This window comes from Anticarsia gemmatalis, chromosome 21 (assembly GCF_050436995.1).
Source record: "Anticarsia gemmatalis isolate Benzon Research Colony breed Stoneville strain chromosome 21, ilAntGemm2 primary, whole genome shotgun sequence".
NCBI classification, from domain to species: domain Eukaryota; kingdom Metazoa; phylum Arthropoda; class Insecta; order Lepidoptera; family Erebidae; genus Anticarsia; species Anticarsia gemmatalis.
In genome coordinates this window covers 4,776,205-4,789,956 of record NC_134765.1, presented here as the reverse complement: position 1 = coordinate 4,789,956, position 13,752 = coordinate 4,776,205, and the positions used below count along the sequence as shown (strand labels likewise).

Below are 13,752 nucleotides of genomic sequence, written 5' to 3'. Positions count from 1 at the left end.
GGTTATATCGCTATAAATAGCATAGGTATTCGTTTCCCAAAAATATAAAATGCTATATCGCTTTCAAATAAATATTTCTAGTTTTATTCTTGAGAAAATATTTGATGTGGCTTTAAATTGAATGGCGGTGAGACCTTCCACATATGACAACTATTTTTAAAAGGAGTTCTATAAACTAAAGTATAAAGAGGGTTTCAGATAGATTTGACGGCGCGAGTTTTATATTTTACCACCGATTCGACTATAGTATGCAAACGCGCTTCAGCTATCTCCATTAACCGTTGTTGATAGACGGACATGGTAATGCTTCGTCTATAAATAACTTAGTTTTCGTTCTACAAAGTACAGAACCAATTACTAAAAAAATATAGAGAAAATCTATGACATTACTGCGACAATTAACCTATCTGTGTCTTTGCTAAGTCTATAAGATCAAAGTGCCAGAGTATTCTACAAAAGAAAAGACTGTTATACTGTACCGTCGCGCATCACCACACCAACCATCTAAAGACCCCTTTACTCTCCAAAGCTATTTTAAGGTCGTATCCTTTACTCCAAAACAATAAACAGCGGCATTACGTATTGACGGCTCAATCGATTGTGCACTTTTATTGGCTGTCTCATTCCATCTCAAAAGTGCATACCCGTGTACAGAATGATGGCAGAATAATAAAATACCTATACAAGTTTTATATGGGTGTTGAGGAGTTTATTTTTACGATCAAGAATAGAAATACATATGGAATTATATGGTACATACGTATATGATGATGATTCAAGGATATCATCAAGTCATCTGCGTATAGATATGGTATCAGAATTATTGTGATTGCTGTCAGCACAAAACAAAATAAATATAGTCCCATGTTGGGCGCCAACATTTTTGCAAACATAATGTTGATATGTGATTTTTAGATGCGAATAAAAGTAAACTATCTATAATTTTAGCTTTCCTTGAGGTTACATGCCTTAAGAGGCTGTTTATACTATTTACCAAGAAATAGTATAAACAGTAAACTTTTTACACAAATTTCTTGTAACAAACCAACTCACTAGTTAAATAGTCATCAAAATAATAATTCAAAAAGCTATCAATAAAAGCAGTTAGTAATAAAGCCATCATTCGTACTAATGGTATACAAATGACACACCGCGAGCGCCAGATGTTTCCAATACCAATTAAAATGACATCAGTGTACCAAATAGTCCCGTCAAATGAATTTTTGTTATGTTTCAATGATTTAAGGGCTAGTTTATTGATTTTTAATTGGATAATATGAATTGAATAAATCTATACTAATATTATAAAGCTGAAGAGTTTGTTTGTTTGTTTGTCTGTTTGTTTGTTTGTTTGTTTGTTTGTTTGAACACGCTAATCTCAGGAACTACTGGTCCGATTTGAAAAATTATATCAGTGTTAGATAGGCCATTTATCGAGGAAGGCTATAGGCTATATATCATCACGCTACGACCAATAGAAGCAGAGTACCAGTAAAAATGTTACAAGAACGGGGAAAATTTTGACCCATTCTCTCTTATGTAACGCAAGCAAAGTTGCGCGGGTCAGCTAGTGTATTTAATAAATTACAGTTATTTTTCTTTCAATTTTCAACCACAATTCCAATTTGGTTTCGAGGAAAATTGCAAGTACTATGTTTTCAGTAAACTTTTAAAATATGAAATATTTTGCTTTGAATATGATTTGATTCGTTCTTATTGAAATAAGTGATGATGCAAGAAGAATAACAACGAAGAACGTTTACTTATGACGTAATAACCAATCAAAATTTGTTTTATTTACGGAACGTATTCTTAAGCAACCTCTCGAAAACCTTAAGAACTTAAGTACCTATGTTATAAATTTTAATTAATGATTTTAGAAGTAAACTAAGTATATTATATCTACCCAAACAGTCATCTTTTCCCTAATATCACCCAAACCACACAAACTAATTAAAATCTAAATACCATACATTGTATTGTAATGATCGCAGTTATAACAATGACCACAGTTGAAATTGTTCGCGTTAACCCTGCGAATGCGTTCGACGGGTCTAATGGTTTCAACGCTAAGTTTAATTTAATATTAACTTGCAAGAACACCGTCTTAGATGTAACTTTATACGCTAAGATTTGGTGCAGACTTACGATTTGTCGCAAGATGTAAACTGTATTTGATTAATAGAGATTAATTTTAAATGCGAACCGAGACTTTTAAGATAGATTTTATAGCTTACTACCATGGTTAGGATAGGGCAAGACCAGGTTGAAATGTCTGATACTACTAGTTTAATGAGATGCGTCAATTCTAATATAAGAAATACCTGTGTGGAAAATTGTAGAGTGGCAAATAAGATGATAGTTTACACATAATTCACTATACTCAAAAGTAACAAATTGACTATCAATATAGATGTAAATATTTAATATCATTACAACTAATCCACTGCACGCAAAGGCAGCTAGAGATTTTAAAATCGATGAATTTAAGTTTGCTTTGAGGGATATAAATTTCAATCATTGTTCAATTTACGTTTTGTCGTAGATAAAAATCGCAATATACGCACCACGCCTTACATAGTAACGTATGTTTGAGCGCGTATTGTGCTGTCGCGCGCAGACGGACCGTTAATGTGCGGTGGGCTTACGACGATCAACAATGCGCGGCCGCGATTAACCCGTGACTGTACCGACTTAAGGGGTCTTTTGGACCCGCCTCGCGTTGCACGGTTAATTGAAATGGTTTTATAAGCTGTTTATTTAGACGTGACTTTTACAAACATTGATAAAAATGTGAAGAAATGAAAGAAATACAAGAATCGTATAATTTTAATTAAAGTAGAATCGATGAGTTTCGTTAAAACATTTGCCGCTGCGAACGATACATCCTCAGAAATAAAAAAAAAAATCATATCTAAGTACCGGTCGCCCATGACTTATGGACTTTGTTTTTGGCTCAATTCCTGTTAATCATAGCATGAGGTTAAGGTTAATTAAGTCGGCATACAAACACATTAAATAATCAAGTTATTACTTTCAGATAAGGTTACTGAATTGGAGTTTAGTAGTCAACACTTTACTTTACACTTTACTACTAAAGTTAATGTGACTATTGAATATTGTACCAAAGCAAGCAACAAAAATATTACTAAGAAATAGGTAAAACTCTTCTGGAGAACCATCTTGCATGTAATTATATCAGTGCACATGAATGCCCAATTAATTTAATTAACACTTTAATAGTCAAGATTCCATTATCATCGTTCGTACCATCTGCGAAAAGGGTTAACCCTTCAATGACTCCGGTTGTTAAGAAGTAACCAAATTATTAGTAATTGGATTAACCACGTTGTTGCATTCAACCGTAGTGGAATTTATTTGAATGGCATGCCGTAACCCTTTAACTGCTACCAGTTACTGGGGTTCTTTTAATTTAGTTTCTAAATAAAATAAAATGTTTTAAATTACGGAGTTAAACAAGTTGTCATCTATATTTCGGTTAATAGTGCACATTGTAGTTACCACCCATGGTTTTTCATAAACTATTAGAAACTTTACGCGTGTACTCATTAATACTATTACTATATATTTTATCTCATTATCACTGAAAGACTCATAAATATCTGATTATTTTAGCTTGTAGTTAATAAATGATGACCAAAGTAAACAAAAAAATATGGTAAAAGAAAACGTCGTGAAAGCTCTCGCATGCCTTTCAAGCAATATTGTACATTTACCTTACCTGTGTTATGTAATATTCTCTAACAAACATTCTACCAAATTTAAAACCAAATAGAAACAAACATTTTCACGCTCTCCAACCATCAGACACACTTATTTGAATATTTCAAAACACCCAATTCACATTATCTGTTCAAATAAAAGAAAATACAGGCAACATCATTCGGAAATGCTTTTATATTTGTCAACGTCACATCCCTGCGGAGTTACGATATAAAAAAAGGGAATTTCGTATCATTTTTTTCGCAAATGAACCGTGTCGTCGGGCTTGGCTTCTTTATTAGATTAACAGGTCGATTTGCAATTCTGTATGTTCATACACATGTTTATTTTACGGAAATGAATCGCATTTGAGGGGAGTTTGTGTTGACTCCGCATATATGTGATACGGAGTTTGGTTAATGATTAATACGTGGACATTGTGGGGTTAATATTATTTATTTGTGGTTTTAGTTATTTATGTAATATACAGGTATTGAAATATTCATTTATTTTGATGCAACTATTTCTTAACTTCGTTATAATATCGTCTGATTTTGGTAAATATATAAAAAGATCGTCAACTCATCAGACAAATGCTGTGCAAGTACCATGGGTTTAATCAATTATGATTCAGAAAAAAGCTTATACCTAAGGTCAAGTCTATATAATTAATTGTATGTTTTCTCTTTCGATGCTTGATGGAATCAATGTAACAGTTTTACAATAAATGAGACAATATCCTCTTCCATCTTCACAAATAAATAAATGCAATACTATGACGCAATGAAAATACCTTAATTATTAAAGCACCGTGTAAACAAATTCCTAGAATCACTGAGAATCGACTCATACCATTATTAGAAGTATAATAATACGCAAATGAATAACGTAAATATGATGTAAGAACAATTTAATTACTTGTATAAATTTCTTCTATTACAGTTGCGGTTTGCGGTTAATAACTTTAGTTTCAAGGAACTGTGGAACATTCCGAGACTATACAAAACAAAATACACATCTGTGCCTCTAGTGAAAAATGGTATAATTCCGATTTTGTCGAAAATGAGTTAAGTATACAAAAATGTTCAGGAAAAAATGCTCTATCGATTGGTGAAAACAGATATTGTTTCTTTTAAAAATGAGAAAGTTACACTGTACAAAACAGTTTTTTACTAACCCGTTACTGACCCACTGCAGGGCAAGGGTCTCCTCCCAAACGATGTAGAGGCCAAGTGCGGGTTGGGGACATTGCATGCCCTCAATAAATGTATTAAACAAAATTTTAGGCATGCAAGGTTTCATCACGATGTTTTCCTTATAATTTATTTCTTGTAAAACGGGTTAACTTACGCTAAAAATATTACAAAAGTAGGATGAAGTGCACTCTTATATTTTTACTCAGTTTCGACAAAATCGGACTTATACCCTTTTCACTAGAGGCACAAAAATATCCTTACATTTATAACTAAAGAGAATGAATCATGAGTTTTCACGATACATTCACAGCGGGCCGCGCCACGTGTCTTTATGATTAGTTTGCAGATTCTTTGCATTTGAAAATATTTATCCTTACAATTGCACTTTGTTGTAATATCAACTATATTTCTAGCACATTAGAGTCTAAATTTGAATAGCAAAAATTTGGTGTCTTGAATTTAAATCGCTCTTTTTGTTAGATGAAAATAAACTTTAGTAGACACGTTTCAAGGTTCATTTTCAAATAGAAATGTGTTTGAAGGGTTTCTAATCCAATGTTCACAATCGAATTAGTTGACCGCCCGCTGTTTTTGCTACTCAACACAATAGATTCCTTGGAAATTGGACGTGCATTGATGAAATTACCCAGACACAATCGTTTCTTTGCTACATTTAGTTTTTTATAGTATTTAGTAAACATTTTCTTATAGTTTACTTTTGAAATGCAATTCAAAACAAAAATATTAACCTTCTTAATCTTCCATGCAATTAGATGTGTCAACTTCCCAGTAAAAAGCTTGCTATTTTTATAATTACCAATTTTGTTGGCAGTCGGCAAATGATGAAAAATTATATTATTATGATCGTGCTACATACTTATATTTGAATTAATAACATAAGCGTCTAAGCGATTTCTAATTTCCTTCGTAAATACCATTTCAAACGAACTCGGATGCTCTAAATGGACTATTAGATTCAAACTGTAATAGTGTTTGAACTGAAATCTGAATTTCAGCACTACTAAAGTAAGTGTTAGTCGTAACATTAGAAAATCATATAATTTTGTGACATGTAATTTTGCCATATATGATGTTATGGGATCACATAGAAATGTATAATAGCCTTAACTAGTTTAAAAACTAAACTAAAGCCTTAGTTTCTAATCATAAGGTAACTTGTGATGTTCAACTATTGTTTAACGTCACTCATTCCACAGGCTTTTAATTAAAAAATGAAAGTCTGCCTATCTGTCTGTTTCGCTTTCACTGCTGAGCAATGGGTGGCAACTTGGATGAAAATTACAATCCGGAATCAAACATAACTACTATATTTTCAAAAATCTTCTTCTAGTAGTGTGACATGAGAAATGGATTTACGAAATCGTAATTTACAAGGCAGAGACAGTTTCTTAAAACATTTTATCGAAACTTGAATTCTTGTTTGATATTTTAACTGATTAAATGTAACAGTGGGATAAACAATAGTTATTCCAACTTAGCAACAAAGCAGGGATTTCGAATTGAATTAACAATACAACCGGGTAATCCGGTAGTTACTCGGCTCAGGCAGGGTTAAGCGTGAACTTTATGAGATGTTCAGCAATATCTGTCAAAACCTAATACCTATAAAATGCGGGGTATGACACCCTTTGACGAGAGGCGGGAAGAAGCACAGCAATATACTGCAAGCGATAAAAAAGCTACACTTTTTGGCATTTATTATTTAACGCTTCTACTTTATATGCAACGCGAGTAATGCATTAGTCAAAAGAGACCTTAATTAAGATTTGAAATCATAAAAAAATTAGTTAGTTCCCAATTAAAAAGTTCATTACGAGGTCGCATATAAAAATGTGAACCTTATAAAAAAATATGTTTACGGAAACTATCGTTCGTAAAAATATCAATCAAAATACATAAGTTGTTTTGAACATTCTAGAGAAACTTTATTTTCGCAAGCGGGAAACTAAGCCTAGACATGTATTATTATCTGGACCATCGATGTATTGAATAATGTACAATTTTCATCCGAATCATCTGATTTCATTTCACCGAATAATTCGAATATATATTTTTTATATTTTCTCTAACGCGTACAAACATCACCAATCTGTTGGTGGAAAGCAACCCTATATTTTGTATTTGCGCGGACCCCATCTGCTTTGAAGGGTTGAGTTGCGGACATTGCGAATAATGAGTACTACCTACTTAAAAATATTCCGTCCCAAGGGTGATTGGGTTTTGAAGAGAGATAGTCATCATGGGTCAAATACAAAAGGCGGTAAATGCACATAAAACCTTATATTCTTTTCGGGCGCACCAAAAGATATTATTTAGTAACCCGTCGCTATTTTTTTGAGGTTGACTTTTGAAATAAAAAATGATGTTTTTGTTTGACATATTTAGGTTTTTAATTATATTCTTGCTAAGATAAATCGAAAAAGCGGATAATGTAATTTCCACATTTATAATACCTACATCGTTTGTAGTACATATAAATATAAATAAATAGATTTAAGAATCTTTTTGGAATATTTACCTTGATGATGCCTAACATAAGCATATTGTTACATTATTTACTAGACAATTTCCTGTTTATATGTAAATACCAATGTGGCCTTGATAGATAAAATACCTCTAGCAACAATGCATTCAGCTGACAGCTCCTGCTTTAGTGGCATTTCTTACGTCAATCCGATAACTAAAAACCGCAACATACAGGAAAATTAATTCAGTGGTTTTTTAGTTTATCAAATAAAGAAGCATATTTATGCGGCTTCGAATGACATAATAAATAATTTAGTAATAAAGAATGTGACAATTAGTCTGGATTGATCCTACATACTTTTCATAAATCTACGCGACCACTACGCGTTATACATACATAAATATTAGGTCGGGGAATAAGTCTTTTCGCATTATAGTATGTATGAACTTGTAATAACACGGTTCATAAGGTTTCTTTCAGTGAGCTCGTGAGCTACCCAAATATTAAGCTTTTTTTGTAGAGAAAAGATTTTATTACAAGTTCAATCATGACATACTATAATGCGAAAAGACTTTTTCCCTGACCTAATACATAATATCACGCAGAGGTATGCAAAAACCAAAGAACGCCACTTGGTACGATCTTTACAATCTTCCCTTACCTCATTCATATCCATAAATCTTATCATACAGGACCGCCGATTACGAGTACTACGCACCTGACCTTTTTATAAGACATCACCGATTATCCATAGCGTCTATAGTTTCTTACCCGTTATAATTGCCACATATATTACAACTATAAAACATGACTAATAAAGTCGTAATTACATTAATAATCCAGACAATAATAAATCTAAATGGTTTAATTCGACCTATAATAACTGTAACTGCGACCGACTTTACTGTCATACATTTTACGAGCAATTTCTCTGCGGATTAGTTCAGTAGTATAACTAGTTATTTTGGAACTAATTGTGGTATTGGGCTTTATCGTAATTATGTTGTAAAGAGAGATTATGTGTGACTGTTTGATCGTTATTTTAATAGGAAAAGACTTTCATTTACTGGTTGGAAGACTATTTGCTCTTAAGGGATAGGCTACTAACATTTTCGACTTTTTCATGAGGACTCTTCAAAATGATTATCTCTCCCTTTAGTTACTGTATTAATATTAAGCTCCATATAGGAAATCTTTAAAATAGCACACATTTCGTGGAGTATCGTAAAACCACAAGACTAAATTGCTAAACAAAAAATCTGTCGGCAACAAATACAAATATTGTTGAACGTTGATTTCAAGAATCTATATACGAGTATGTAACTCAACATCTTTGCCCCAATCGCACCTTTTAACAAAGGGTTAAACATTATCTACCTACATATTCGCGTATGAGACTTACTAGAAACAGAACAGAACCAATACTATCAGGCATGTAATCTATTTAACCACCAAATCACTTTGATATTCATATTTGTTTTGAATGCTCACTAAGCATATTTGGCTTTGAATTATCAATGAATCAGTTGCTGATGCTTTAGCAGAGTTTGCCAAGTAATTAGTAACCTTATTCGTTTGATTTAAGAGCGATATGACAGGACATATAGAATTCCCTTTGACGTTTGCTGCAAAGATCGGTGATATGATTTCTGTATTCAGGAATATCTGTGAAATGTAACTATGGGTTATCGTTCAGAATAGTATAGAGGAATTTGAATGTTTTGTCAATAGTATCTCAGAAATGGACAAAATATTTGGTATTTGTGTTACACTAGTATGTAAAAAAATAAATTTAACCCATTACTGTCCCACTGCTGGGCAAGGGTCTCCTCCCGTTATGAGGGAGGGGTTAGGCCTCGAGTCCCCCACGCTGGCCAAGTGCGGGTTGGGGACTTTACATGCCCTCAATAAATGTATTAAACAAATTTTAGGCATGCAAGGTTTCCTCACGATGTTTTCCTACACCGTTGGAGCATGTGATAATTATTTCTAATACACACATAACTTCGAAAAATCATTGGTGTGTTTCCTGGGCTCGAACCTGCGACCACTTGCGTGGGAGGTGTCAACTTATACCACTCGGCTATCACTGTTACTGCACTGTATCACTAGTATGTAATTGTGTTTTTTTTGTTTGACCCTGAAATGTGGAAAATTATAAAAATCTATGAAATAATAGACTTGTTTTTATTCAATATTAATTAATAGCAGTAGTATTTCATAAAATTTTCAACCTTGAAATTAATGAAATAAGAATAATACAGAAAAAAATGGTCCCCTTCCTGAATGTGCTAAGCCAATTATTTTGGTCTTCCAGTTAACATATATTCTTCGAATTTAATATTTTGAGACATCTTCACTTTTACATACCCATTTTCGCCCCAATTCCGACCCCAACTGTTCGCAACCAGCCAATATTGCGTATCTCTATAAACACCATAGCCTATCACACGAACACTTTGTTCACCTAAATATTTACCGTATTTTTGTTCATAGATACCTTCTCTATAATCTCTGAAATCTTGGTACAATACGAAGGAAGCTTGTACAGGACCTTGATGGAACAATTCAGCTTTAATTTGATCTAAATCATTAGGTACTTCTATAACTTTTAGCCCATAATGCTTGTCTTCAGAATACTTGATCGTATTACGCTCGCATTGTTCTTTACATTGATTTTTCTTCAATTCTCTTACGTTATAAGGTTTACAATTTCTAGTTACTAAGCCTTCTCTGATCCAGAATTCGAACGCTTGATAAGGATCACCTCCAAAGCAGACATCTTTCTTCATACATTCAAAGTCTTGTTCAGATAAATGTACGTGGTCTCCTTTATGAATGCATGTTCTATCTGATACTGTGTTCGCGACCCCGAAAGCGAAACCTGAACTGCAATCGCCTTGATCGTAGATCTCTTTTATAGATCTACATTGAGACCATTTTCGTCTTGCATCAAAATTTGCCGGTAGGTCCTTCACAATTTCTAAATCATATGTTTCTACGTCTAATCCTTTCTTGAAATTAGTTAAGTTAATACCACCTCCAAAGAATTTGTCGCTTTCTTCGTATTCAGTGATCTTCCAAGAGTAGTTCTGTTTGTTGAAGTATTCTATGAATTCTTGTTTCGGCATTGTCTGGTACTTTAAATTTAGTTCTTCGTCTGGTATACAAGTACCAAGACTAGTTGATACTAGCAGTATTACGATCGTTGCTATTGTGTTTGCCATGGTGAAAATGTTGCTGAATATTGACAACTTTGAATTTTATAGCCTTTACAGAATCTACATTATGATAAGTATTGCTAAAATTCGTAGTCAGTACAACAAATAAATAGCTTTGATACTCAAAGAATTCTCGTTCTTTTATTGTCATGTTATTTGCAAGGTCAGCTAGAAATACTAATTTATTTTACAACACTTCAGCAATTTATAATAGCCTCTAATATTAAACCATACAAATTATATTACTAGTTAAATAAAAGTTACATAAAATACTTTTTCTTTTAAATGTTTTTGTACCTAATGACGATCGAAGGAAATGATGAAAAGCAGCGATAACCGATTAAATTTATTCATGTATAACGGGATATAAAGCTAACATAACGTGTTAAACAGTTATAGCACATAAAACTATATCCTAGCTGAACCGTGTTATTGCCGGTAACGGTTTACGGCACACGATTTCAAAATTTAACGATAGCACCTCACTATTACGGAATTTCTCTGTTTTACTTTACCATTACGTCGTATGTGCAGAAATATTAAATGCTTTCTTAAACACAGCACGCAATGATGACAGTAACTTTGGTTGTACAATTTTATACACTCGGTATTATCGTATTGACTATCAAAAGTCCGGTTTTTAAAGTTATATGTAAAAAAGGTCCTTTCGTAAAACACTGGACGCACTGATCCATTTTTTATATTTTTTTAAACAGTTAGAATATTTTACTTACTTAATAGATACCTGCATAGCAAAAGTTAATGTACAAAACCGTAATATTTAAAATACTTGACATCATATTTACTTCAAAACAATCTAAAATTATCAAGACTTATGTGAAGCATTCTAAATACCGGTTAAAGATAACGCTTTATAATTAAGACTTGTTAAAGTACCTACATAATAACGACCCAATTTGCTCTTATCAGCCATACCTATAAATACAGCAAAACTCACAAATTTTCCGGGTATCGTATCATAATGTAAATTTTCGGAATAAAGTATGTGTAAATCTAAGTCATAAAAAAATATATGTGCTAAAGCATCCAGTAGTTTTGTGCTTGAATAAGTAACAAACATTCAAAATTCCATCCATACAAAATAAACTATTTACAATAATCATGACAAAGATATACAAAATTAACCATTAATAATATTACCATTATAGTGGTATTACCTATTCAAAACCACAAAGTATATCTATTTCAAACACATAGTAGGAAACTCTACAATGTCAAATGTATTTAGCGCAAGGCGAGAAGGTAGTGCGCTATAAATCATACATTTTACATACACTCCGTGACTTCATCGGAACGTATACCTTCGATTCTGAAGACATGTTTTAACTCGATATTGCCAAAGATTCACAAGTTTGGCTGTGGTTAGATGCGGTATATATCCAAATTAAAATGCAAATTTTATCTTGCTGGTGTCTACGCAACTATTCTTTCTAACTAAAATATATAGGACATGACATTTTCGTAAAGCTTTCTAGTACTGAGGGAACAAAATCTTTACACATTAGTATTACGAGATATTATTGTGGTTTATAAAGCTGTGGTAAGCGGTTTCGTAACTTATAGGAGAAAGCCTTACGGTCAAGCTTTCTCGATAATCATACGAGTAGTTCAAATAATTAGCATTAAATGACAATTTTTTTATGAAATACTTCTATATCATTAAATTATTAAACGTTAGCTTCTTCATAATAATTATATTCTGTGTATGTTAGTAGTTATGTGTATTTTAACATTAGTCTAGTATTAAACATACCACCTCACTCAATTCTAAGCTGAACAAAACTAAGGAAATGCAAAAGTCTGATACGTTTCGTCGCGAACTTGCGACATTAATATACTTGGACTATCCGAGACTGTTCTGAACTCATACTCAGTTCTCAACTCAAAGGATTTAATATTGTTTATGACACGTTTGTTTTACGCGTCTGTTTATATCAAACTTCTTGAAAGCATTATGCGGGAGTTTCTTAGAATTAATGTAGGTTTCCAGTTATTATGAGAAAATACTGATATATTTTACACGTGTTTGGACGTTTTCGATATTTATTTTTGAGTTCAAAAGTTTATTGCAATGGAAAAATAAAAAAATGCATTGTTTTAAGCGCAGTAATTAGTAACTTAAATGCGTACATCAGCCTTAAGTTATCATTGCCTCTTTCGCGAACGTTCGAAGTAATATTAGAAGCAGTATCACTATTATTTAATCTGCACTTAAGTCGACTGATCTAAAGATATATTTAACAGAAAAATGTTTTGTAACATCAACACACAAACATGAATCAATAAACAGCAAAAGTCAAAAGAAAAATAAGCCAATACAAGCGTTAAACTGAAATCAAAACAGCATATTAGATGATACCCCGAAGCGTAATGTTCAACGACACACAAAAAATCGTCACACGAACCAATTACAACTGTGCCTTCGGACACAAACATTTGTTTTGGAGACCCTTCGATGGGTGATAGGGTCCAGTTTGATCGCAAAGGGTTGGTATTTCCTGAGGTTAATTCTATCGATTAGAGCGGAATAATCGGAAAATATTTTTTTGTATCGTTTGCAGCGATTTGCTCTTTGGCAAGATAAAACACGATTGACTTTTGAACTTTTGTATAATTATCACTTAATTCAGATGTGAACAAAGGTTTTGACAGATGGGTGGAATGTTTTTTTTTGTTTTGTCATTACTTTACGTCATTCTGCCGAGTCTCTTAAAACCATAACATTACCTACCCCATTTTGTTTTGTTTATGGCCAGAAAAACAAAGTTTCATGACTATGTTTTACACTGGTTTACAATTTACACGTAACGGGAAATACTTATAAGAATTGGAAGTGCCTAGATTTTTGTGCTCCTCAGTATAAATTCCATAAGTAGTATTATTTATCTAAATCATACCCTTAAAACCGTAACATTTGGAATTTCAGATCACTGAATTTATTTATTCTCACGGACTATTACGCACGTCGATCAGATAAATTCATTATTATCAGTATAAACAAAATGAATCATTCTGTCCCAATTCGATTTGTGTACATCTTTCTTCTGCTAATGTTTTATTCAGTCTACGACGGTAAATAAGTTTAGTTTCGGACAAAACATTC

At 32.7% G+C, this 13,752-nt stretch overlaps 1 protein-coding gene across 1 annotated transcript; it reads right to left on the bottom strand.

Annotated features, from left to right (window-relative positions):
- Positions 1-9,623: 9,623 nt before the first annotated feature.
- Positions 9,624-10,629, bottom strand: LOC142982227 (gut-specific cysteine proteinase-like). The gene has a single exon (XM_076128630.1). The coding sequence runs from the start codon at positions 10,536-10,538 to the stop codon at positions 9,708-9,710; it is 831 nt and encodes a 276-aa protein (XP_075984745.1). The 5' UTR covers positions 10,539-10,629; the 3' UTR covers positions 9,624-9,707.
- Positions 10,630-13,752: the final 3,123 nt, after the last annotated feature.

Coding starts and splice junctions, on each gene's coding strand:
- LOC142982227 (XM_076128630.1), bottom strand. CDS start 10,538: ATGCCGAAACAAGAATTCATAGAATACTTCAACAAACAGAACTACTCT.